Here is a 24,832-nt window from a genome sequence, read left to right on the forward strand (position 1 = left end):
TATCATAATATGTAGGTTTAAAGATTTGTGCATCCAGAATTCAGAGATAATGAAAATTCTATCAATTCTTTTCTTTCCTTGGAATTTCTGATACTAGCGGTCATATTAACAAGCAGAGAAAAAAGGAGAAAGCAAGAAATAATTCGAGCGCTGGTAAAATAATCTTCATTGCAGCAATTCACAATAGCATGTTATATATAGAAATAAGATCAGTCATTGTTTTCAAGCCTGCTAAATAAAACCGAACTCTTGGAATGGCATGCCACTTGACCTTTCTGGGTTTCACCAGCAGTATTTAACTGGTGCAAAGGGAACACACTTGCAAGTGTCTCCTGTTGACATGAGAGATTCTCCTGGTAGTTCACACAATGTTCAAAAGGCACAAGTCCCTTGCTTCAGAACGCAAGAAAGAATTATCTTCCCATGGAGCCACACGGTCCACACTGAAGAATGATATGAGAAATTTTCACTTTTTGTCGCAACTTATACTCTCAGCAGGGCCTCTCAAATCAATTCCAGCAATTAAACATTCAAAGACTGCTCACTTTGAGGTTGAAATACTTGATGCTCACACAAGAAAGCAGATATGTATTGTGGATAAGGTGAGTTTCATTTATTTCTTTCAATTTCTCTTATCTGACCCAAAGATCATTGATCACTTCATTAAATGTTGACAAACCTTTACTAAAAGATCTTCCAGTGTTTATTGTTAATTTTACGATGAGTAGAATAGATACTTTATGCTTCATTTCAGTAGTAGATATTCATTGCATCTTTCATACTCAATTTAAATGGTAGCTAATAATTATTAGGTTCTGGATATCCTGCTGACATTTACTCTGGTCAGGAGGTAAAATTTCCTGGGCTCAGCTTCTCAGCCTACATGACAAAAGGTCTCTAGGTTTTTCTCTTCATGCACTTCATTGCATGTTCAAATTATCATAGAGTTTTAATAGTGTTTGTAGAAAATAGTAAGCAAAAGCCACTGTTATGAAAAATGATACTTAGTGTATATGATAAAACTTAGTCATTTACAAATTATTTAGAATTGATTTAATTATCTTAAGAAATGCACATCTCACTTTCCATGAAAAGTTTACTTATTTCAAAACAACGGTGTTCAAGGTCCTAAAAAGAGTGTCTTGCTTAATATGTTACCCATGTATATTCATATCACAGATGTTTCACTAAGAAAAGATAAAATATATACTTCCTAGGCTGGAAAATTAACCCACAAATATATGTGTACACTGCAGATATACATATGTATGTACAACATTCCAAACATTTTCAGTTTCTCAAAAGTTTAAAAATACACCAGTGGTTAATTTGTTATCAGAAAGATTGATATTTTTAATAAAAATAAATCTTGATTTATTTTACTTTACAGACTAGTTAAATAAGTTTCTTGCTGTTGTTCTAAAAATAAAATTTAATCACTGATTCTATTTAACTATACTTTCACTGTGATTCTAGATAAGAAGGAAAGAGAAGAAATTGTTTCCTGTTTTTAATTGCCAAGGTCATATATACTTTCTTATTTAGTAATTATAATGCTATGACCAGCCTATTGGTTGGGTGATATTAACTTTTATTTACAGATGAAAAATGAAAGATAGAAAAACTTTAAGAAGTTTATACAGGTCAAGGTGAAATATAAGAGATTCAAAATCATTTCCATGCGACTCTAAATCATATCCTTTTTCTATAGCATCACTTGGGCCATATATAAATGATGAATATTTATTACATATAATAGAATTTTAGCTTATGAATTTCATGCGTATTATAACTTACCTCTATTTTAGTGTCTCAATAAAGTTTTTGTATTTTTTATATCAGACAAGAATAAGACAAATCTAAAAAAAAAGATAAAGTTATTCAGAAGTTACTGATGTTTGCAGTATCTCAATATCAAAAACTCAAAACTTATAAGAAAAATATAATTAAATCAAGGGGAAAAAGGCAATGGAGGGAATGGATATTAAATTGGTCAAGGACTTCTAAAAACCAAGATACCAAAATGAGACTGGTTATTGTGTTCTTTTTTATATGTGTCTAAACCTTGACACAAAATCCACCTTAAAGTAATGAGGAACTGGTGGGCTCCTAATTATTTTCCTCATACATTTAAATTTTCTGTTATTAAGATTTTATGTGAAGCTAAGACATGGAGCTTTACATTTCCATGTTTACATTTCTAGTTAAATGGTGAAAAGTTTAAGCATGCAGAAAGCCAACATTATTTAGAGATAAGAATTTTGTTTAGGAATCTCATATTTGAACTCTAAGAGTCCTGGTGTTTGCATCTCCAGTGGCAAACCCTTAGGGAAACTCAAAGGCTCAGTAGGGGATTAAGTCGGATTCCTCGCCAGCCTTCATTGCATAATCCACACCCTGTGGTGTGCAGTTTACTACATCCAAATATTTGACTTGTCATTGAAACTGAATTTTGTTTTGTCTTGTTTCAGTTTTGTAATTTGAGAAATTGTCTCATAATGATGGCAAGATTTCTAAAAGAACAAAACACCAATTACTTTACTTTTTTTTTGTTTCACGATTCCTAGCTGTGCAAATTTGTAAACATGAAAAAATTGCTTTTGTTTCTTGTTGAAGATATTGTTTTTCTTAGACAAATTAACAGCTATATTAGCAGTAAGGTCATGTTAAGTGCCTTTCACTGCACTTGGCTACACCTGGTCTACAAAAGCAGTGTTGCTTATGACTTCGTCCCTGTCTTTCAGTAAGTACTGTGTTGTTAAGTAGTAAAAGTTAAAGGTCATGTACTTTGGAACCAAGCATATCTGGATCAAACCCCTGCCACATCAATCATATCTATCAAGGCACAGGAAAGACACTGAGCTGCTGATCCCCAGGACCTTTATTTAGAATTTAGGTTACTAAAATCTATTTTGTGAGCTTGTGGTAGGAGTAGAAATAATATGTATAACATGCTTTGTAGAGTATCTTAAACATAATAGGGACAAAATAATCTTTTTAGTTTTAATAATCTTTCAGAGAGATAAATTTAATGTGCATAAACATTCAAAAAAAAATGTGATGAACTTTGTGATATCCGCACAGAATTTAAATTTGACTTCTTGATAACTATCCATTGACATGATTTGTTATAATGCTTAAGTTAGATGTAAATTTTCAAATACCTAGAGTGGGATGTACGTATTTTAGTAATATATGCTAAGCTCTGGTAGAAATTGAGTTTGCGTCTAGATATATCTAATTTAGTTCATATAGTTTAAATATAAATTACAATTACATTTAATTTAAAATTAAATTTAAAAATAATTTAAATTCACAGTGGACAAAGTACGTACTCAAGAGATTCATGAGACCAAAACATTGAGAAAATTCCTCAGATTAAAGAAAATATATTGAATCATGTTCTTCAGCTTCCGTCCCATTTCTCTCATTACTTTCATCATGTTCATATCATCTGTCCACGCTTCTCTTTTCTCATTCTATCCTAAACCCTCTCCATCCAGGCATTTGCCTCCATCACTTCTCAGAATACGAACTTGCCGAGGTCACCAGTGAGGCAGTGGTAAAAACCCTGCTAAATCCAAAGGTCAATTCTCATGCTTTATCATACTCAGTGTATCAGCAATATTTGCACTGTTAAGCACATCCTCTTCCTTAAAATACTTTCGTTATTTGAGCTCCAGGATTATACACACATTTTTTTTTAAACCTTCTTTATTGGCTTCCCCCTTTTCTCTTACTTCCTTCTTCTTTATCATCTGACTTATTAGGTGTGGATTGTCAACAACTCTGTCATCAGAACTTCTCCCCACCTTTACTCATTTACCTTACTGAGTCTTGTAGCCTTAAGTATCATATGCCTATCGACTCATAAACATGTAACTGCAGCTTATCGTTTTCCTCTGAAATTGCAAATCCCTTTATCTATTTATCTATATATGTATCTATCTACATCTATGTATGTATGTATCTATCTATCTATCTAACTAACTGTCTAGCTATCTCTCTGGCTATCTATCTATGTATGTATCTATCCATCTACCTATCTATTTGGATGTTTACTAGACATCTCAAACTTAGTATATCTAAAACTGAGCACTTGGTCTTCCCTCCAAATTTTTCCACAGAGTTTTCCAAGTCACTAAGTGGCAACTATATCTTTCCAATAGCTCAAGCCAAACAGCCGCATCATGACTCATCTTTTAATCTCACACCCCACATACAATCCATCTTCACAGTGATGTCTTCAAATATATCCATACTTTGACACTTTTTCAACACCTCTACTGCTAGCACTCCTCAATTTTTCCTGCTCTTGTCCTTAGCACCTTCAATATGTTCCCTAGATAGCAACCAGAACTCGCCTCTTAAATCATGTCAGATAGTATCATTCCCCACTCACAACCAGTCAACATTTTCCTTTAGGTCTTTACTTAACTGTCACGTTTTCCTTGGGACTTTTCCTGACTACCTATTTAAAATTGCCAAATCTGTCAATTTTCTCTAATAACCTTCCTTGTGCTATTTCTTCACTAGTACTTATTACCTTTTTCATTTTGTTTATTATTTGGCCTACCCCTAGAATGCCAGCTTCACAAAATCAGGGATTTGGGGCTTTTTTCACTCCCATATTTTCAACATTTAGAATAGTGCCTGGCCCAAAGAAAGTGCTTACTAATATGTATTGAATAATTTGATGCTTGTTTAAGAGGTATCTGGATTTGACAATGCACTCATGTTTAGGAGTGCTAGTTTTGGGGTGGAGGAGTATGATATTTGAAAATACTTTTTATTTTTTTCTAAGTCAAATTATCATTGGAATAAATGTAAATGTGTTTACAGAAAAAGACATTTAATTAAACCATTTCACTGAACGCCCAAATTCCTCCTGGCTTGCTCCCAGCAACGATGTACAGAATTTAACTTCATATTCATGTATAATTTATTAACAGATAGTGATATTCTGATTACAAAAGCTAACAAACTTTTCATAAAGAAGACAATGAAAATGGAAGAGTATTTATTTAACTAATTTACTTATTTCCTATGAATGATTAAAATAATGTTACTAAACGAATGATAAAATGGAGAGCAGATTTAAAATATATTGTTAAATATCATTCTTAAGTATTTATTGGAACATCAAAAATATATAGGAAAAATAAATTTAAAAATTTAACAATGAATTATTTCTAGTTGCTAACTGTCCTTGTCTCACTTCTATTTTACAAAATGTCAGAAGCTTATCTTGTGATAAGTAGATGATTCAAGAGCATGGCCAGAACTCTTAAAGCTAGAGTTGATAAGTGTTTCCAATATCATCCCATTCTTTTTTCTTTAGACTTTTCTCCAAGGAACTTGACCTCAAGAGCCCTCTTTCTCCTATTGTTTTACTTACTCTATGTCAAAACTCTCAAAAGCTTTCAAAAGACTTCCTACAAATAAAAGAAAGCACTCAATAATTCTCCAATCCTTCTAATGGTAAAAATACCAGTTTTCACCAGAAAGCAGTAGAGAGAATTATACAGGATTATATAACTGCATAAAAATTGTACTTTTAATACTTCAGTATTAAATTTTGAGAATTGTTAATTTCTGACATTGCTACTTTTAATATTTTATCTTGAGGATGCTACTTAGCATATTTATGCCTCAGTCTCTTCATCTGTAAAATGAGAATGGCTCTGCTTTAAAATGGCTTCCTGGTAGTTTTCAGAATTTCATGCATATGCAAATAGAAATATCTTCCTTTGGTTCCATTACTCTTCTTCTTCCTCCTCTTTCTTTTCTTTTTTTTATTTTCTCTTTTCCTCCTATGTCCCTCACCTCTTTCTCCCATCCCTGTCCCTTTTTTCTTTCCCTCCTCCTGAGCCCTCTTCTTCCTATTTCTTATTATGTAACATGATATAATAGAAAACTTAGAACTTTGGATTCAGAAAGCCCAGAATTTCAGTATAAATCTGACTGATTTTCTTTTCCTTAGACAAAGTCCAAGAGCTCTCCTCCTTATTGTCCTTTTCTGTAAAAGGATTTAGCAGTCATTATCCTTCCCCTTTACAGAGGAAGAAATGGTGGCACAGAGTTGAAATAAAGAACTTAGTGCATGTTAGAACCAAGGTTTGAATCTAGCCAATATACGTTCTGTGTCTTGCTCTTAACTATTATACACTACCACTTGACGGATATTAATGACTTCTATTAGCCAAAATTCTCATGTTCTGTTTAATTTCATTGTTGGGATGTCTGATTTCCCATACAGACAATGTATTTCAGAACAGAAGTGCTATTTTTGTGCATGTGTGTGTAAGGAAGATTGGCCTTGAGCTAACATCTGTTGGCAATCTTCCTCTTTTGGCTTGAGGAAGATTGTCAATGAGTAAACATCTGTGCCAATCTACCTCTACTTTATACGCAGGATGCTGTCACAGCATGGCCTTATGAGTGGTGTGTAGGTCTGCACCTGGTATCCGAACTCGTGAAACTTGGGCTGCCTAAGCGAAGTGCGCGAACTTGATCACTACACCACTGGGCTGGCCCAGAGAAGTGCTGTTTTTGAAGGATGTCTACATGCCCTTCCATTTGAGACAAAGGAAAGCTCTTTAACACTCTTTCCATGTTGTATATCTAGACATACAATATCGTTAGTTAACACTCAAATGTAGAAATTAAAAATATTTTTAAAGTCCGTTTAACAAATTAAGAACAAAATGTGTTCAAAATGTTTACATCATTAAAAACTACAAAATTGAGATGAATGGTTCCTTCCAAAAGAGATAATTAATATGATCATTTTTAATGAACACAGAGGAGCCCCAAAGCCCACCCCTATTCTTTGGATGTACTTGGGAATTCCTTAGCACAGCATGCAGTTATAATTCCAAAACAATCAGTGTACTTTGTTTAATATTATCTCCCCTGACTTAGATTTCTTTCAGAAAAGGTATACTTATTGTCTTAAACCAATATACAATGTCATGAGAGGCAAAGTGGTGCAATGGTTTATGCTCTGAAGTCTGACATATTTGTGTATGCAGTTGAGATTTGCGAATTATTAATGCTTTGTCATCTTAATATGTTACTTAACTACTCCGATTCTTGGTTTCCCAAGAAGGATAAATATAAATCAAAGTAGAGTAAATATCTACCTCTAAGGAGTATCTAAAGATTTTATATTTTTTCTATGTAGAAGGTAGCACCACATTTGCGACATGGCTAGTTTTCTGTAAATGAATATTATATTTTAGGTAGTGGCAAAACATTAAAAATATTATTATTCTGCTGAAGTGGGAAAATAATTGAATTAATACTTTTCTATTATGATTGCAAAAATTTAGGCATTTTTGGTAATAGTCATTATTATCCTTTTCTAAAATGATTAGGAAGAATTAGAATTAGAAAGCATAGTCACAGGAATCATCTTTGTAGCATCAGTTTCTAGCATTCTATATTCAACTCATACTCCAAATAATATACACTGGTTACTCATACCACGATATACCATAAAAGATGCCAGTGGATATATAAGCATTGCATTAGTGTAATAGTAGAGAAAAAATTATACTCTAGAAAACTATTCACGAATACCATTTACAAAACAAATATAGAATTTTTGTCTATATTTTTCCATTTTCCAAATATATCACCATGTAAGAAAACTGTTTTTGTTTATGGTTAAGCGATAAAGAAGTTATTCTATCTCCTAATATATGAGAAGCAATTATACTCCATTTAGAAGGTCAACATAGATGAATAAGTTTTAAAGGATGCGTCTAGAAAGAGAAGAGTTTAAATTTACCAGATTCAGTGGTTCTCCAACTCTCTATTTTGACATTTTATAGTGTCACAATCAAGTATTTATTAATTCAATAGATATTTGTCCAGTGCCCCATTAGGTGTTTGAGATAATGCATGAACTCAAACAGATGCAATTTTGATCTTCATAGATTTTATCCTCTCCTGTGGAAGACAGTGTAGAAGTAATTTTAGGTGCAAAGATATCTACATAGTGAGAGGTAAAAGAGGGTAATTTGGAGTGGCAAACAAAGGGAGATATCTTAATCTGTGGAAAAAGAAAGCTTCCTAGAGAAATGATCTTTATATGTGGCCTGGATAGTGAGTAGGATGAAGTTAAGTAGAGGGATATGATAGACAATTAGGCGACAGAAACAACAAGACATGTTTGGTTGTCAGAGTTGAGGGAAAGGGAGAACACAAGTATGATGTCAAATTGTAGAAACAACTCCAGATCTTGAGGACGGTATAATTTACTGAATCATTTTTGTGGCGTTTTTGTTTGCCTTCTTATTTTTGGTGAAGACAAGGAGAGAGGCAGGTTGGAAGAAGCACTCAGTTTTATTCATTTTAAATTAGATATATTTGTGAGATATACAAATAGAGATAACCAGTAGGCATCTGGGTGTGAAGACATAGAGCTGAGGAGAGTCACCATGGCTAAGTATTTTGATATGGGAATTGAAAACATATAGGAGTTCCTTGAACTCTCAGAGTAGGAAAGATAAAATTTGGAAATAATAATATGATGCATAAGAAGAAAAAAGAACCAACTACAGAAGGCTGAGAAATTCCAACATGTAAAGGTCTTACAGAAAGGGGAGATAGAAAAGGAAAATAAGGAGAAGTTTCCAGAGAGATAGAAGAAATATGAGAAATGTTACACCACAGAAGTCAAAGAAAGAACATTGAGGAAGAGATCAGTGGCAAGGTTTCTGGGCTAGTGTGATGAAGTCTAGGGAGTGACATTGCGCAATGGAGCAAACAGAATAGGTGGTACGGTTGGGACCGATGATAGAGGGCCTAGGTGCCTTGCTAAGGCATCTGGACTTTTTCTTTTCTTTCAAATTAGGGGGGTAATATTTCCTGATCTGCCTTTCCAAAAATTAAATTTGCATCCATGTGGAAGATGGAATGGATAGTAGAAAGACTGAAGACAGAGAATTCAGTAAAACTGAGAAGCGAATCTTTTGTGAGCCCGTTCAAGACCGCCATATTTGGGAGGCAACCTGATATCATGGATCTGCTCAGGCTTTGAAGATACTCAGCCACCTCTCACACTTAACCAGCTTGTGACACTGGGCAATGTCCTTGTGTTCTTTTCCCTTATATTTTATTGGTACAAGTTATCTCATTGTAGGCACCTGAATAAATGTGATGTTCCATAAGGAATTTCTGTAAGGAAATGACTATGGCCCAGAGCCTTGATTAAGCAAGATAGAGCTAACAAATTAAAATTTACAAATTATTAATAGCATGGAAATTCTCAAATCAATTAAATATATTAAAGAACTATAAAACGAAGGCACCTGGGGCACATGTCTCTGTCAGGGTCCATGGATAGAGTGTGGTGGGTTTCCCAGTCTAAGGCCTGATTCGTCAGTTTAAACCAAAAGAGAGGGGTTTGGTAAGCCCCACGTGGTTCTTACTGAAGGTGCACACAAGGAGAAAGGCACTGGGAGGCAAGGGAGACTGTTAATCACAAGGGCTGTTGTGGAAGTCATATCAGGAACGTGCATTTACTTGTGACTGTTGATGCTATTTACGGCATGTGCTGCATGAGGGGCTAGTGTCAGTTTAGGGTTACTGCAGGCCACCTGGTCAAACAAAACTGATGTTTGATTCCAGGCAAAAAGCAATACCATGGTGTAGCTTAGCCAAACTCTTGACAAAACCTACAGATGTGCATGCTGTACTAATGGTTTTAAAAAGTTCACGATGTAGGAATTCTTAGTTCTTTCATGATCTAACAGTTCAAACAAAAAAGATAGAGTGTGCTTACATAATATATTTCTGGGAAAAAGTTTCCATTCACCCTTTTCGTGCTTTTGTTTGATTCTTTTTTCTAGAAATTAAAGGAAAATTGTATTATTGGCTTATATTTTGTCATGATCAACATTTTATTGCTGTTTTTTGGTAATCTGACAAAGAACTGTCAAAATCATTACCTGACTTGCTGCTGTGATCTTAGTGTGTACTTACATATAATGCAAGTTTTTTGTCATTGTTCCTTTTACTGACCTGAGTGCTCAAAGTTTTCTAGTGACAACTTTCTTTCCTGAGCCTATTCCTCATAATATTAGGATTTAACACGAGCGGTAATTTAAGTCAACGTTAAGAAATAAACATTCTGTTATTTTATATTTTGAATTATGTAAAAGCTTCAGGGAAAGAGGTCTGAAGGAGCAATATTGCAGCAAGTGGAAACTGATATTTATATCTACATTAAGGCTCTTAATATCCTCATACCATATGTTTGTGGGTACAAATTTGTGCTCCCTGAGGTCTTAAGTTAGCATTATTAGAAGTAGAGTAGTGGTAAAATTTATACTTTTGCTAGAATTTGTGCAATGATATGGCATCTAAGCTCCATACAGTCCTAAACTATGCATGGATTTACATATATTTATATTACATCTTACTTTCTGCTGTGAAAACTATGCTTTTTTCTTGGCTACCTGAGAAGAGCTCAAAGGCTTAGCAGCAATCATCGTTTGAAGGTGATATTTCCCTTAAAAAGCTTTGCAGTGATTCTTATCAAGTACCTTTGAGAATATCTTGCAGGGGCACAATCCTAGAAGATCAGCTGCCTTCCTTTTCCCTCCCTCCTTCCTTCCTTCTTTCCTTCTCTCCAGCTTGTTTTTTCATTGAAGAATACCAATCTTCCAGTTGTTGGCACGGTTATAGACAATGGGAACACCAGCATGAACACCAGAAAAAACCAAACAAAATATGCTCCCTCCTCTTCAGATGTTCACAGCATTGTGATGAATAATCACATATAAATAGTCCAACGCAGATAATATAATACAAGCTTGAAGAAGTCATGAACGAGGTGCCAACTGAGCCCAAGTGGATGATTTTCTTTTCTGCTGAAGAAATTGAGAGCAGCTTTAGAAATCTCTTCCAGTTACAAACAGTCCCAGCACACTGAAGGATCATCAAGGGGGATCTCTAACAGGAAAGGGCAATCTCCTAAAGTAGAAATTATCTCCTCTAAATGTCTTACATCCTCGGCCTTCCAGGTTTTGACTGAAGGCATTTTGGTCTGGAAGCCCCTCTGGAGAATTTAGGAAGGAAGGTAAAGATGAATTCCCTTCCCACTTAAGAGTTTCAAATGTGCAAACTTTTCAGGCTCTGTACCATTCGTATATTATATTTTATTAGTTGATTTTTAAACTGCCAGTCATCAAGTAATTTTCAATCCCTGTTGATCTGCTGGGATTCAACTGAGTAACCTGAACCCACGAGTCTGTCACCGTATAAAGCCTGTGAATGCCGCCCTCATGTATTTTCCTATGAGAAGTGAGTTCTCTTTTAGATAGATTTATTAGGAACTACCTACTACGTCTAGATAACAGATATTTTATTTGAGAATTGATCTTACTCTTTTTTTTTTTTTTTTAAAGATTGGCACCTGGGCTAACAACTGTTGCCAATCTTCCTTTTTTTTTTTTTCTGCTTTATTTCCCAAACCCCGCCCCAGTACATAGTTGTATATCTTAGTTGTAGGTCCTTCTAGTTGTGGGATGTTTGATGCTGCCTCAACGTGGTCCATGTCCGCGCCCAGGATCCGAACCCTGGGCCGCTGCAGCGGAGCACGCGAACTTAACCACTCGGCCATGGAGCCGGCCCCCGATCTTACTCTTAAATCAAAGCATGCTGTACCTCTGCCTTCTTATAAACTCAACCTTCTTAGAAAATTTTGGGAAAAGAATGAATTATTACCTGTCCTTTTTCTTATAGAGTTTAAGTTTTCTCGTTACACATTTTTACTGTCTCCAAAATAAACATTTAATATTACTTCATGTTTGAATGTTTCTAACTTTGTAATTACTGTTATATGATTTTTTAAAAATCAAACTGTAATTAGCGATTTCTTTTGGCAAACATTTGGTGAATTACTGGCTGTCTGAGTCCTTTATTTGTCAATACTGGTCTGTGCGCCACTGAAAATTGATGTATTATCTTCTTTTCATAAATTTCATTTAATAAAATTCTGTTATAACCTGAATTTAATTTAATCAGGACTTTAACACAGAATCCTGAGGCAATCTTTCAGATGATATGCTACTCTTTTTTTACAGATGGGAAAATTTCAAAAATCTGTCATTCTAAAATTTCTGAGAAATCACCTGTACGTTAAGAGCTATTTTATGTAGAGTTCTTTTAACTCTTGATATGGTAAGAAAAACATAAACAGCAGAAACAGCTACAACCCTGAGCAGCTGATTGCTAAAATCAAATCTGCTTCATTTCAAAGTGGGAAGAAAAAATGAAATAGGTTTTTTTATAATTATAAAAAATAGATCCAGAAATTTTCTTATTCACTTTTACTTTTCAATCAGCATTTCTGGCATTGTATACACATGATCTTTTCTTAGGCCTTTGTTGGTAATAGAATCCTTCTAATGTAAGTTATTGGTCCATGTATGTCATAGCTTAAGTATGTAAGTACAATTTGGCTAGAATAACTAATTTTCAAACTAACTGTTCTTGACACTATCCTGTGCTATACTAGAGAAAAATCTGGAGTCCAAGTTTAGCTTTGTTTCCCTACACAAAAACATCCATTTCCCTTCTGTCTGATTAGATGTTTTCTAATTTCTCGCACCACTCGCCATCTCGTCGGTGCTAAAAGGAGGGGCCAATGTGTGGAGTTCTATAACACATAATGTATCTGTGATAGAATGTGCAAGTTTTTTCAGGTCTGCCCATGCTATTGCCTCACAGTTACTCATTTGGGAGGTTGAAAAGGCCAAGACTCAGTAGGTGATTGCAAGAGGTCAAAGTGTCCCATCAGTAGAGAATTCACCTGTGGAGCTAATTCTTTAGTCAGTTAGTGGAGAAAGTCTCACCTTAGATAGTTCATCAAGCTGCTGGCTTTCCAGAATCTCGTTCTGTTTGTACTACATCCAATCAATCAATAAATCATTTTATTCTAGACTCAGTATATCTCTGCACTGAACTATTACCATCCTAGTTTAAAGCACCATCACTTCTAACATACCAACTGATCTACGAGCCTTCCCTGAACACCCACAGTATATGTAGCAAAACAGAATAAACATACTATAGTTCCTCTCAGATGTAGGTACAAGCACATATAATTTCCACAATATCACCAGGTGAAATAGAATTCAAAATTTGTTATTACAGGTGAAATGGTTTTGTTATTGCATTATCATTTTAATTGTTACCTGCAGTCTGTTCAATTTACAGAAGCCTGATTGATTCTTTTAAAACCTGAACTATATCATGTCACTCCTCTGATCAAAACCCTCCAAAAGCTATACACCTTACTCAGGAGAAAATCCTAGCTTCTCTTCCACATTCTAAAAGTTTATGTGTTATTTCCACACCCTCATCGCTCTGGTCATGTCTTTAACCCCTCTGTCTCCAACTCGCTCTGCTCCAAGCACACTGGCCTGCTTGCTGTTTCCCAGACACTCTTGATGTGGTGATCCCTCAGGGTCTCCATCCCTGATGGTACTTCTGTCTAGAAGAATCTTCTTCAAGATATCTGCATAGTTAGGTCCCTAGCTGAGGCCTGTGCTCATATATCTTTACCTTCCTATCAGAATCATACTTCTCTCCATCATTCTGATCTCTTCCTTCCTTTATATTTTCTTCTTTGAACTTACCCTCAGATATATAATATATATATTTCTTTATTGTCTGTCTCATTTCTTCTAGAATATCAATTCAGTGTGTGCTTTAGTATTTTAGAAAGTGGGATTCAGGTAGAAGACTGCTCGTATTTAACTCAGCTCTGCTGCCTATTGTCTGTGTGACAGAGTACAGATCCCAACAGCTAAGCGCATCAGTTTCCACGTTGTCAGCTGGGGATGATAACAATACTTAACTCTGGGTTGTTGGGAGTATTAAACGAATTAACTGTTTAGAAGAGCACTTGGTACATAGAAGACATTATATAAGTGCTGGCTATTATTTTAAAGCAGAGTAAAATTTTGTGCATGCGCGTGTGTGTGTGTTCCCACTCCTTTATGCATGGTACATAGAAAAGTTGCTGGTGCATAGTTGGAGCTCACTTAATATTTTTGAATCAAACAACAAACTCTCATACTTATTTATCATATCATATTTGTTTAGCTTGGATCCTTTACGTAATGATTGATTTGTATTTTATTACAATGATCAAGTTTGTGTTAAGATCTAAGATATAATGCTTGGAATAGATATTATGAGCAGCAAGACATATCCAGACAGTGAAGACTTTGTAAACATTTTTTATCCATTTAGTTAACACCAGTTGTGTACCTTTAGAGAGACATTTATATTTCATGGATGCAATTTCCTCTTTTAAACAGGCTCACTGATACGTACTTCATAAGATTGTTTATAATGGTCAAGTGACTCTTTGTATAGATTCTAAAGTATTTCCTGCTATATGGTAAATACTCAACAAATTTTTCCTCTACCTCCCATCTCCCCTTTTTTCTCCCTCCCACTATATGATGTAGCTTGGCTGTTGTATAAGGTTTGAACCAGGCTATTTGAGTTCAAAGTCCATCCTTGTAGCTTATTGGCTGTGTGACTTGGGTAAATTACTTAAGCAGGCTGAGTCAGAGTTTTCTCTTCCATAAAATGAAGATAATAATATATCTTCAGTATGGTGTGTGAATTAAATTATTTAGTAAAGGTAAAGCTCTTGGAATAGTGCTGGACTCTTAAGCACTCAGTGATGTTAGTTATGACTGCTAGCATTATTCTTAATGGTATCCAATGCTATTTCTATATCATGTATTAACTTAAAATAAAAATGAGACAAATAACTTAATTAAAACGTAAAACCAGCTAGCAAACTCATTTTAGTGATGAAAAATTCTAGTCCATATCAAAGTAATAGATGATAGTATATAGTATATATCAAGCATTGAAACTGATCGAATTTACAGGATATAGTAACATTTAATTTCTTTAGAGGTCCATAGTAGTTATATTAGCACACTTTATGTTCAGAAGAGCAGAGGAGGAACTCCCTATCTGTGTCATGTTTTTATCTCTGTTTCCTGTCACATTTATTGATAACACTTTTTTTCCATTTAAAACTGTCTTAATTGGGACTAACAACTCTATGGTTACCTTTTCTGCATTTAAGGCTGTGAGATGAATGCACTCTGGACGCTTATGTCCTGCACAACTACTAGAGATTAATTTTTCTACTTTTGAAAGAGATCAATAAAAGTTATTTAAAGATGTTACTAGCATAACAATGAGGAGAATGATGCTGTTATCATGCCTGTTTGTTACCATTTCTAAACCACGAGGAACAGAGGCTAGGCTACCTGCCACATGCGGGGGGGAAGGAGGTTTGATTATTATTTGCATTCATTTTATGGAGACTGTACTTAGCAAGTGACATTGGTGTTGGAGGTAACTTTATAATTCATGCAACAAAATAGTTGATCTTACGTTTATTTAACATCTGATGAGCTGTCCATTTTTATTTCTCTCATGTGCCCAGGAAACTAATGTCCTTATCAAGGGTGGAAAGCCTATATCTTGTGTGAAGGAGAGAAACTGAATTATATTTTATATCCTATCCCCTCACCCTGAAGGAACCTAAATTTTCCAATTGCTATATATATATGTAATAATGTTTGAAATATATAGTATATGCAACATTATATCTATATATTTATATCTGTGTCTATATCTGTCAAGAAAGCAAAATAACATGCATGGTATATTCTTACTAAAGATGCAGAGAAAAGATGGGACTAGTGCCTGGCTTTATGGTCTTCTAGAATATTCTAGATAATAAAATAAAATTTTAAACGTTTTGGAGACTCTGAATTTATGAGCCTTAAAATCATTGTTGGTTCCCCAAACATCCATGGGCTGGAGGTGGGCTCTAGGAGAGCAGATAGCTTGTCTTTTAGCTCATAGACCTCTGGGTTAAATAGATACAAAATACCTCACGTCATTCAGTGAACTTGGATTTTGAGACTGATATCATGACTGTTAGGAATTTTGCTTCCATGAAGACCCAATGTGTGTATTTTGAAAATGTAAAAGGCAAAGGACCAAATATTTGATGATCAGAAAGGTAGACTCTGGTAAATATTAGTGTTGTTTATTAAGGGGTTTTTGCTGGCTCTCACACAGGAACAGGGTAGTATTAAACTTGCCTACTTGTCTGAAGTAACTAGTTTTGTGCTGTGAAATATGGGTGAAAGGCATGAATTTATTTCCTGAGGGGAGCTGTAAGAACCGAATCTAATTTCACCACATTTTTTTTTTTTTTAACTTCTGCCTTGGAAACAAGAAATGTTCCAAATGATGTCTGCTTTGTGAATATGGGTCCTAGAGTGAGGAAAATGCAAAGCAGATCCTCCAGCCAATCTGATATATGTGTAATATGTGTGAAAAATAAGCTTGTATTGTTTTAAACTACTGAATTCTGCAGCAAAGCCTAGACTATTCTGACAGGTGCATTCAATGAAACTTGAATTAAAGATGAGTTTCATGATTTGGCAATTCATTATTAAAGATCCTTTCATCATTAGAAAAATTTATAACAGAGAGAGAGGGAGAACAGTTTTCTATATCATTGTCAAATTTTTCCTCTTAAATCTTCACATACATATCGTCATATGTCTTTCATTTAAAACTGTAAGGCAGGGCTAAATCAAACTAAAAAGCTTCTGTACAGCAAAGGAAACCATCAACACAACAAAAAGGCAATTTTTGGAATGAGAGAAAATACTTGCAAGCCACATATCCGATAAGGGGTTAATATCCAAAATATACCAGGAACACATACAACTCAATAGCAAAAAAATAAATAGCTCACTTAAAAATGGGCAAAGGACCTGAAGCTGGCCTGGTTGCATAGCAGTGAAGTTTGTGCACTCTGCTTCAGTGGCCCAGAGTTTGCAGGTTCAGATCCTGGCCTCAGACCTACATGCTCCTTATCAAGCCATGCTGTATATGTAGGCATCCTACATATAAAGTGGAGGAAGATGGGCACAGATGTTAGCTCAGGACCTATATTCCTCAAAAAAAAAAAGTGGGCAAAGGACCTAAATAGACACTTTTTCAAAGACACAAAAATGGCTGATAGGCATATGAAAGCATTCTCAATGTCACTAATCATCAGGTAAATGCAAATCAAAACCACAATGAGATACAACCTCACACTTTCTGGATGGTTATTATCAAAAAGACAAGAGATGATAAATGCTGGCAAGGACGTGGAGAAAATGGAACCTTTACAAACTGCTGGTGGGAATGTAAATTGGTACAGCCACTATGGAAAACAGTATAGAAATTCTCCAAGAAAATCAAAACAAGAACTGCAAAGAATAGATCCAGCAATCCCACTTCTGGGTATGTATCCAAATGAAGCAAAGTCATTGTCTCAAACAGATGTCTGACTCCCATGTTCACAGCAGCATTATTCACAGGAAACAAGATATGGAAACAACTGAAGTGTCTGTTGAATGGATAAAAAAATGTGGTATATATACAATGGAATATTATTCAGCCTTGAAAATGAATGAAATTTTGTCATTTGCAACAATATTGATGAACGTGGAGGGCATTATGCTAAGTGAAATAAGTCAGACAGAGACAAATACTTCATGGTGTCACTTATATAGAGAACCAAAAAAAAGTTGGACTCTTAGAGAGTAGAAAAGTGGTTCCCAGGGACTGGGGATTAGGGAAAATGAGAGGTTGGTAAAAGAGTAAAAACTTTCAGTTATAAGATGAGTAGGGTCAAAGGATCTTTTGCATAACATGTCAACTATAGCTGATAGCACTGCATTATATAATTGAAATGTACTGAAAGAGTAGATCTTAAATGTTCTCACCAAAAACAAAAAAAAGCAAATATGTGAGATAATGAATATGTTAATTAACTCCATAAGGGGAATTCTTTCACAACGTATGTGTATATCAAGTCATCACATTGTACACTTTAAATGTCTTACCAATTTATTTGACAATTATACTTCAACAAAGCAGAAAAAAGAATAAAAATAATTTTAAAATAATTTAACAAACACAGACAAAAAACTGTAAGACAGATTTATAAAATATTTCATTATTCATATAAGGTAATTCAATAAATTGACTATATTGGGTACTCAATCTATCCACTGGATGTTAATCTCTTCCATGATTTTTTTTTTTTTGAGGAAGATTAGCCCTGAGCTAACATCTGCCACCAATCCTCCTCTTTTTTGCTGAGGAAGATTGGCCCTGATCTAACATCTGTGCTCATCTTCCTCTACTTTATATGTGGGAAACCTCCCACAGCATGCCTTGACAAGTGGTGTGTAGGTCTGCACCCAGGATCTGAACCGGCAAACCCCAGGCCACCAAAGCAGAATGTGAGAATTTAACCACTGCATCACTGGGCCTGTCCCTTTCAATGAATGTTTAATGATTGTATATACCAGAATTTCTAGTAGGTGATATTTAATAAAATAGGCAGCAGAAGTAGGCTGATTCTAAATATACAAGGTTGAATCAATAGGACTCTGAGATTTCTCAGATAATGAAAGTGGGTTATCATGGTTGATATAAAGATTCTGGGTTAAAAAGCTGATTGAATATTGGTGTCATTAATGGAGTACAAGCAGTTCTTGGCTTAACACATACAGCATTCAGTTCTGACCATTTAAATTTGTGATCGTTGGGAGATCTATGCAGACATGTTAAATATCCAGTTGTATATGTAAGTTTGTGGCTATGAAAACAAATTGGTACTGGAGATATACATTTGAGAGTACGAAAAAAATATGGCATTCAAAAGCATGGGACTGCATGAGATTAGCTCTCTAGATAAACGATGACTTATTTTTACACAAGATCACCAAAGTGTTGTAATGTAGGTGTTGATGCTTCATGGCTCATTTAATCATCAAACATTTTTCAGAATTTCAGACACATTAAATAATAAAATTTTCATTGTCTTAAGATGAAAAATACTCAGAATCGGTTTAATTGTTGAGGATGAATTCTTCCGTGAACACGCAATACACACAGTGACATTTGGAAAGTAATGCAATCACTTTCAGTGGCTGGCACTGTGTAGCAACACTTATGAGGGCAGTGAGCCAATGGTGCAGAAATAATTGTAGCATCTATTTCTGTGGTTTGTTATCAAACAATTCATTAATAACATAAACTTTCTAAAGTTGATCTTCCTCTCTAATTCTTTTTGCTTGAAACTCATTTCACATTCCTTATATTCTAAAAACTGTAAATTAAATCTTGAAGTAGGTAAAAAGAGACGTATGACCATCACTTCAAAACTGAAGTGATTGCTGGTGTTTGGGATGCCATTTGAAATCTGTATCTATCAAGAGATTACAATATGAAGTCTCTTCAGGTCAATAGATTTAATTCAGTTATCTAAAATACACTCCTACTGTTTTTTCAACACAGATAATATACAATAAATAACAGTGCCTTTCAGGCTAGACTAAGTAATGGCTACAAATAATCAAGGATGTACAGTAAAAAAGGCCTAATTCCCACTTATATGGCATGCCCAATATGGATGAGCTGTGACTTTGCTTTGAGCTCTCCTTACTCTGGAACCAGGTTGATGAAACAGCTCTTGTCATTGTCATTGTCATTGTCGGTTTCCAAATCAAATGAACAGAGATGTGGTATCCCAGTCAGTTTGGGCTGCTGTAACAAAGTACCATGGACTGGGTAGCTTTCAAACAACAGAAATTTATTTCACACAGTTTTGGAGGCTGGATGTCCAAGATCAGAATGCCAGCATGGTCAAGTTCTGGTTAGGATCCACTTCTGAGTTGCAGACTGCCATCTTCTCATTGTATCTAGAGGGCTAAAGAGCTCTCTGGAGTCTCTTTCATAAGGATGTGAATTGCATCATGAGAGCTTCACCCTCATGACTTAATTACTTCTCAAAGACCTCTACCTCCTAGTATCATCACATTGAGGGTTAGGATTTCAACATATGAATTTTGAGAGACAAAAACATTCAGTCCATGACAGTTGGTGGAGCACACCCTGGCTCTTAAAGCTCCCTCTTGGAAATTAAACATGCTGCTTCCTCTCACATTTCACTGGTCAGTCAAGCAGTGTCATGCCTGAGTCCAACACGGTAGAGATATTCCCTCTGGGGTGCCTGCCAAGGGATGGACAACAAATATTTTGAACAATTATAAATCTACCAGAGTAAGCAAAGACTCTTTGAAACAAACTTATTTACTCCAAAATTTATGTGCTAAAGTTCATTCACTTTAATTGTACACAGAGCCCCAATTTCTCATTCAAATTCTATTAACTGATTTGCTTGGCTAGGACAATCTTAGCTACCTGGTTTCTAAGTCAGAAAGACAAGTGAGACCTATAGCAAGCAAAAGCAGGGACAAATCCAAGAAATAAGAGCCAGCAGCTTCCGGTACATATACTCATCATGGTAGAAGTCAGTAACTCCCAGACGGATGTGTGAAAACTCAGAATGCTTTTTAAGACCCAAGGCTTGAAAAGGACACACTGCCATTTCTGTCCAAATTCCATTGTCCAAAGTCAGTTAAAGACCCGAAGTTCAACATAACCAGCATCAACTCCCAGAGAAGTGGAAATGAGGAATAGAGCAAATATTTGCTAAAATAATCTAATTTGCTCCAGATCTTCAGTTTCTAAGAACAATTTAATTCATCCTTCTCTTAGTATGACATTAAATATATTTTAGGGACAAGAGTATTCAGATTGGATGGATTAAAATATTTGATACCTAATGAGGAAGATAAAATCCTACTTTTTCAGAAAACTGGTTACCCATAATAACTCCTTTCCCAAGAGATACTGTGTATCTCAGAATGGGGATTTCCTGAGTCACCAGTGGAATAAACCTCAGTTTCTAAGATTTAATGCATAGTAAGTTTATGCGGGTTTTTTTGAAATTCACTGTAACTACATTGTGCATCTTTCAAAAGCAAATATTAAGTATATTGGATATTAACGTGAAATATCTATGTGAGTCATGAATAGTTTTATCATAAAACCAAATATATGAAATGTTTTTCATGATATCATGTTAATTTTATTTTTGTATATAGAATTTGGAATTTGAGTGTATTTTTTAAAGTTAGAGTTAATCGATATATCTCTTTAATATCATCAGTAGAAAAAAAGGTAAACACATTAATTATACAACAGACTTAACATCTCAAGTGATTTACAATCTTGATGTAAATTTTTAAAAAGTAAACATCACCATCTGAATTTGTTTGTAATCTGTACAATGAAATGACTGAGCTATATGTTTCTTTTCCTTTCTAAATGATTGCTATTTTTAATACTTCTTTGCTACTTGATAGCCAGCTACCCAAATACTTAGTTTCAAACAAAGGCTATTTATTTATCTAATTATTCTGTTATTTGGTGATTTAGCTTACCACTGCTCAGCAGATCTTCTGCTGGGCTCACTCAAGTAATTGCGACCAGCTGCCAGGTAGCTGAGTGACTCTGAGCCAAGAGTGAGCTGGACGAAAGGGGGCAACAAGGCCATGTGTCTGTCATCACTTGGGAAGTTAACTCTGGCTCCTTTACTTGGGGCTGATCAAGGGTATTATCAGAAACAGTAGAAATACATGGCCTCCTGAGTCTTAGATTTGCAACTTACCCAGCCTCACTTTCAACACATACTTTTGATTAAAGCAAATCACCAGGCTAGCCTAAATTTAAGGTCTGGGGAAATAAACTCTACCTCTTGATGGGAGCATCTGCAAAATATTGTGGCTATTTTTGCAATCTCCACAATAGTATAGGATAAAGTACAGTTTTATTACTAATATATAATATACATACCTACATATACATAGATTGATAGATAACACTGTCAAATCAAAGTTACTTTACTATTCCTCCCAAGCCTGCTAATACTGAGCCCATGATTACTCATCACTTTCATTATTATTTTCACCGTATTTGAGCCTTTTTTCAAAATGTATGTTATGGTAATACTAATTAAAGGTATATATAAATGCTATCTTTCCCTTTTACAAGTGAAGACAAAGTGACTTTGGTAATATCCCTGTCATTGTCATTGCAAATCAATGAGTGGAAATCACTTGTGTTTTAATCAACAATTTTTTAACAGACTGTAAATCCATAGTTATTCTAAGAAAGACTTTTTATTCTGATCATCGCTAAGCAATTATATCACCTAAAATGGACCCTGAAATATTTTACACATTGTAATTAAGAAAACTCAAACTAGATTTAAAACATACCACATGGACATCTTTTTCCCTCCATTTTTATCTGTATTTACATTTTAATGAACTGCATTATTGATGAAGAATTTTTGTATTTATGGAAAAATCACCTTTTCCAAAGAAGTGAATATAAATTAACTTGGATTATGCATACATACTTAAGTCTTTTCCCTATGATCCTAAAGCTGAATGATTAATCAGTGGGTAATAGAATATCATTCATTTATCAACCGCTTTCTTCACATAGCAGTTAATTTTCATGTTATAATACTTGGGACTATTTGGAAAGGAAAATGACTGCCATTTAATCACTGGTGTTTTTAACAAATTTTTTTAAATGATTATTTATTAGTTTGCTCATAGGTAATATTCTTTTATTTAAAATGGTCCTTCAGTATTTATAGAGAAACCATTTCATTTAAATATGGCTTGGGCTTCCTTACTTAGGTAATATCATATTAAATGAAAACTTTCCTGAGTGTAAGGATTATTTTCTTGGCTTCACAAACTTGCAATAAGAAAGCAAGTAATCATAAATGTTAAGAAGTCTAAGAAGTAATCATAAATGTTAATTTCACCAGGCTCTATTTTATTCTTAAAAATATGCTTTTGGGGCTGGCCCCATGGCCAAGTGATTTAAGTTCCACATGCTCCACTTGAGTGGCCCAGGTTCACAGGTTCAGATCCTGGGTGCAGACCTGCAGCCATGCTGTGGAAGCATCCCACATGCAAAGTGGAGGAAGATGGCACACATGTTAGCTCAGGGCGAAGGTGTTTCCTGGGCAGCCATTGCAGAAATGAGGGCTCCAGATAAGTATATAATCTCCTTTCTGGCAAGTCTCATCAATCTGTAGTGAGGCCACGGTGGGTGTGCAAGAATGGTGTGCCCCTGCTTATGTTCCCTGGGAGCTCCTCCTTAGCTTCTAGGTGTGAGGGAAACCCGAAGCCTCTCTCTCAGGCTGAAGCTCCAGGCTAAGTGAATAGGAAGACTGGGGTTCTGTGTCAGTCTGCTGTCTTTGAAGTGCCCTGGCAGGGTTGGTGGGGGGTGAAGTGGAGGTAGGGGTCCTGCCAAGAACTGTCTTTCCTATTGTTACAGACCTGTGGAGCTCATGTATGGCCAGTCAACCTTGGCCACCAGGGTCAGCGATCAAGGAGCATCCCCTCTGTGGATTATGCACACCCACTCGCTTTAGCAAGGCATCTGGAGAGTGTAGGGTATACAGTAAACTCACTGGCTTCAGGAAGGCAGCAAGAAAATGTCCTGACTGCGTCCACCCATGGGCTTCAGCAATGCAGTGCCTTCTTTGTGCAGTGGCTGTAGACTGGGAGTGGGAGAATGCCATGACTACTTGCACTTGCCAACCCCAGTTGGGGATTGGGGGAGTTTCACTACTGACAGGCTTGCAGTCTTTAGCTAGGGAATCGGAGAAAGCCTAACCATTCATGCTTCAGGCCCTCACCAGGAAGTGGAGGAGTACTGCAACCACAGGCACTCTCTGGTTTCAGAAAGACAATGGGATAGTGAGATAGTGGTGGGACTGCTCACCCCTATCTGTCTTAGCTGGGAGGCGAGAAGGAGCCTGTCTGAGCCTGCCCATCTGTGCCAGTAGGCTAGACAGATAGTGCAACAATGGCATCCATCAGTGCCTTGGTTCCTGGGGAGCACCTCAGCAGTCCCCTGGCCCTCCAGCTGAGGCTCCTAGGTCAGTAAACGCATCCCCTTGACATACAGTCTCGGCACTTTTCAAACTGCTGCTTTTTCGCGGGGTCTTGGGTGAGCAAGACCACATATGAATGTCCTTTGAGTGAGGTATCTCAGTTTCTTAAAGCACTTGGAGTCCCTTGGATGTGAGCTTTGTTGTTTCTCTAAGCCAGATGTTTCGTGGGCTCATCTCTCTGGTGCAGATCCCAGAAGTCAGGGTGCCTGATGGGGGCCACAAACTCCTTGCTCCTTTGGGAGAAGCACCTGTCTGTGAGATTCCTCCTTATTGTATGTTGCAGTGCTGGTGGTGGGTTTTTTGCGAGGCCCTGTCTCTGCTTCTCCTACCCATCTCAATGTGGTCCTTTTATCTTATGTTGTGGAGAGCAGTTCATCTAGTTTTCAGATCTTTTTCAGAGAAAAATGATCAATTCCTAGGGATCAGGTGAGTTCAGGATCTTCCTATGCCACTTTCTTGGAGCCTCTCCCACTTATCTATATTTTAGTTACAATCTAGAATAAATATATCCAACTCCATGTTCTATTTGCTAATGTAAAACCTTATAATGGAACTTCTGAGAGGTATTTTTTGCACTTTCCTGAAGTAGTCAATTTTAAAATATGATTCTCTAGGCTAGTGCTCTTCCTTGTATCTCAGAAAACAGGAAGAAAAAGCTCTTGGCAGTTAGGAACCCTGCACTGAATATTTTGTATTTGTTCATGTGTGTGTGTGAATGTGTATTTTCGCACCTCTATATCTAATCATTTCTATCCAATTTGTCTTTTATTCTGTTTCTCTATTTTTACTGGTAAACAAAGTTTACTGAAAATTTTGGTTTGCACATTGTAATTACTCTGTCAAAGAAATTTCAAGTCTTGGTTGTTT

The 24,832-nt window shown here is 35.7% G+C and overlaps 1 protein-coding gene across 4 annotated transcripts in view; it reads left to right on the top strand.

Annotated features, from left to right (window-relative positions):
• Positions 1-284: 284 nt before the first annotated feature.
• TECRL (trans-2,3-enoyl-CoA reductase like) overlaps positions 285-24,832 on the top strand; it is a 95,334-nt gene continuing 70,786 nt past the window's right edge. For 2 of the 4 annotated variants that reach the window (XM_070505749.1, XM_070505748.1), the window contains exon 1: positions 304-602. In XM_070505749.1, the coding sequence (XP_070361850.1) occupies positions 369-602 (234 nt within the window). In that variant the 5' untranslated portion in view covers positions 304-368. Of the gene's footprint in view, positions 603-24,832 lie in introns of all 4 variants that reach the window. The other 2 variants (XM_070505747.1, XM_070505750.1) reach the window with 2 other exon arrangements.

This window comes from Equus asinus, chromosome 3 (genome assembly GCF_041296235.1).
Source record: "Equus asinus isolate D_3611 breed Donkey chromosome 3, EquAss-T2T_v2, whole genome shotgun sequence".
NCBI classification, from domain to species: domain Eukaryota; kingdom Metazoa; phylum Chordata; class Mammalia; order Perissodactyla; family Equidae; genus Equus; species Equus asinus.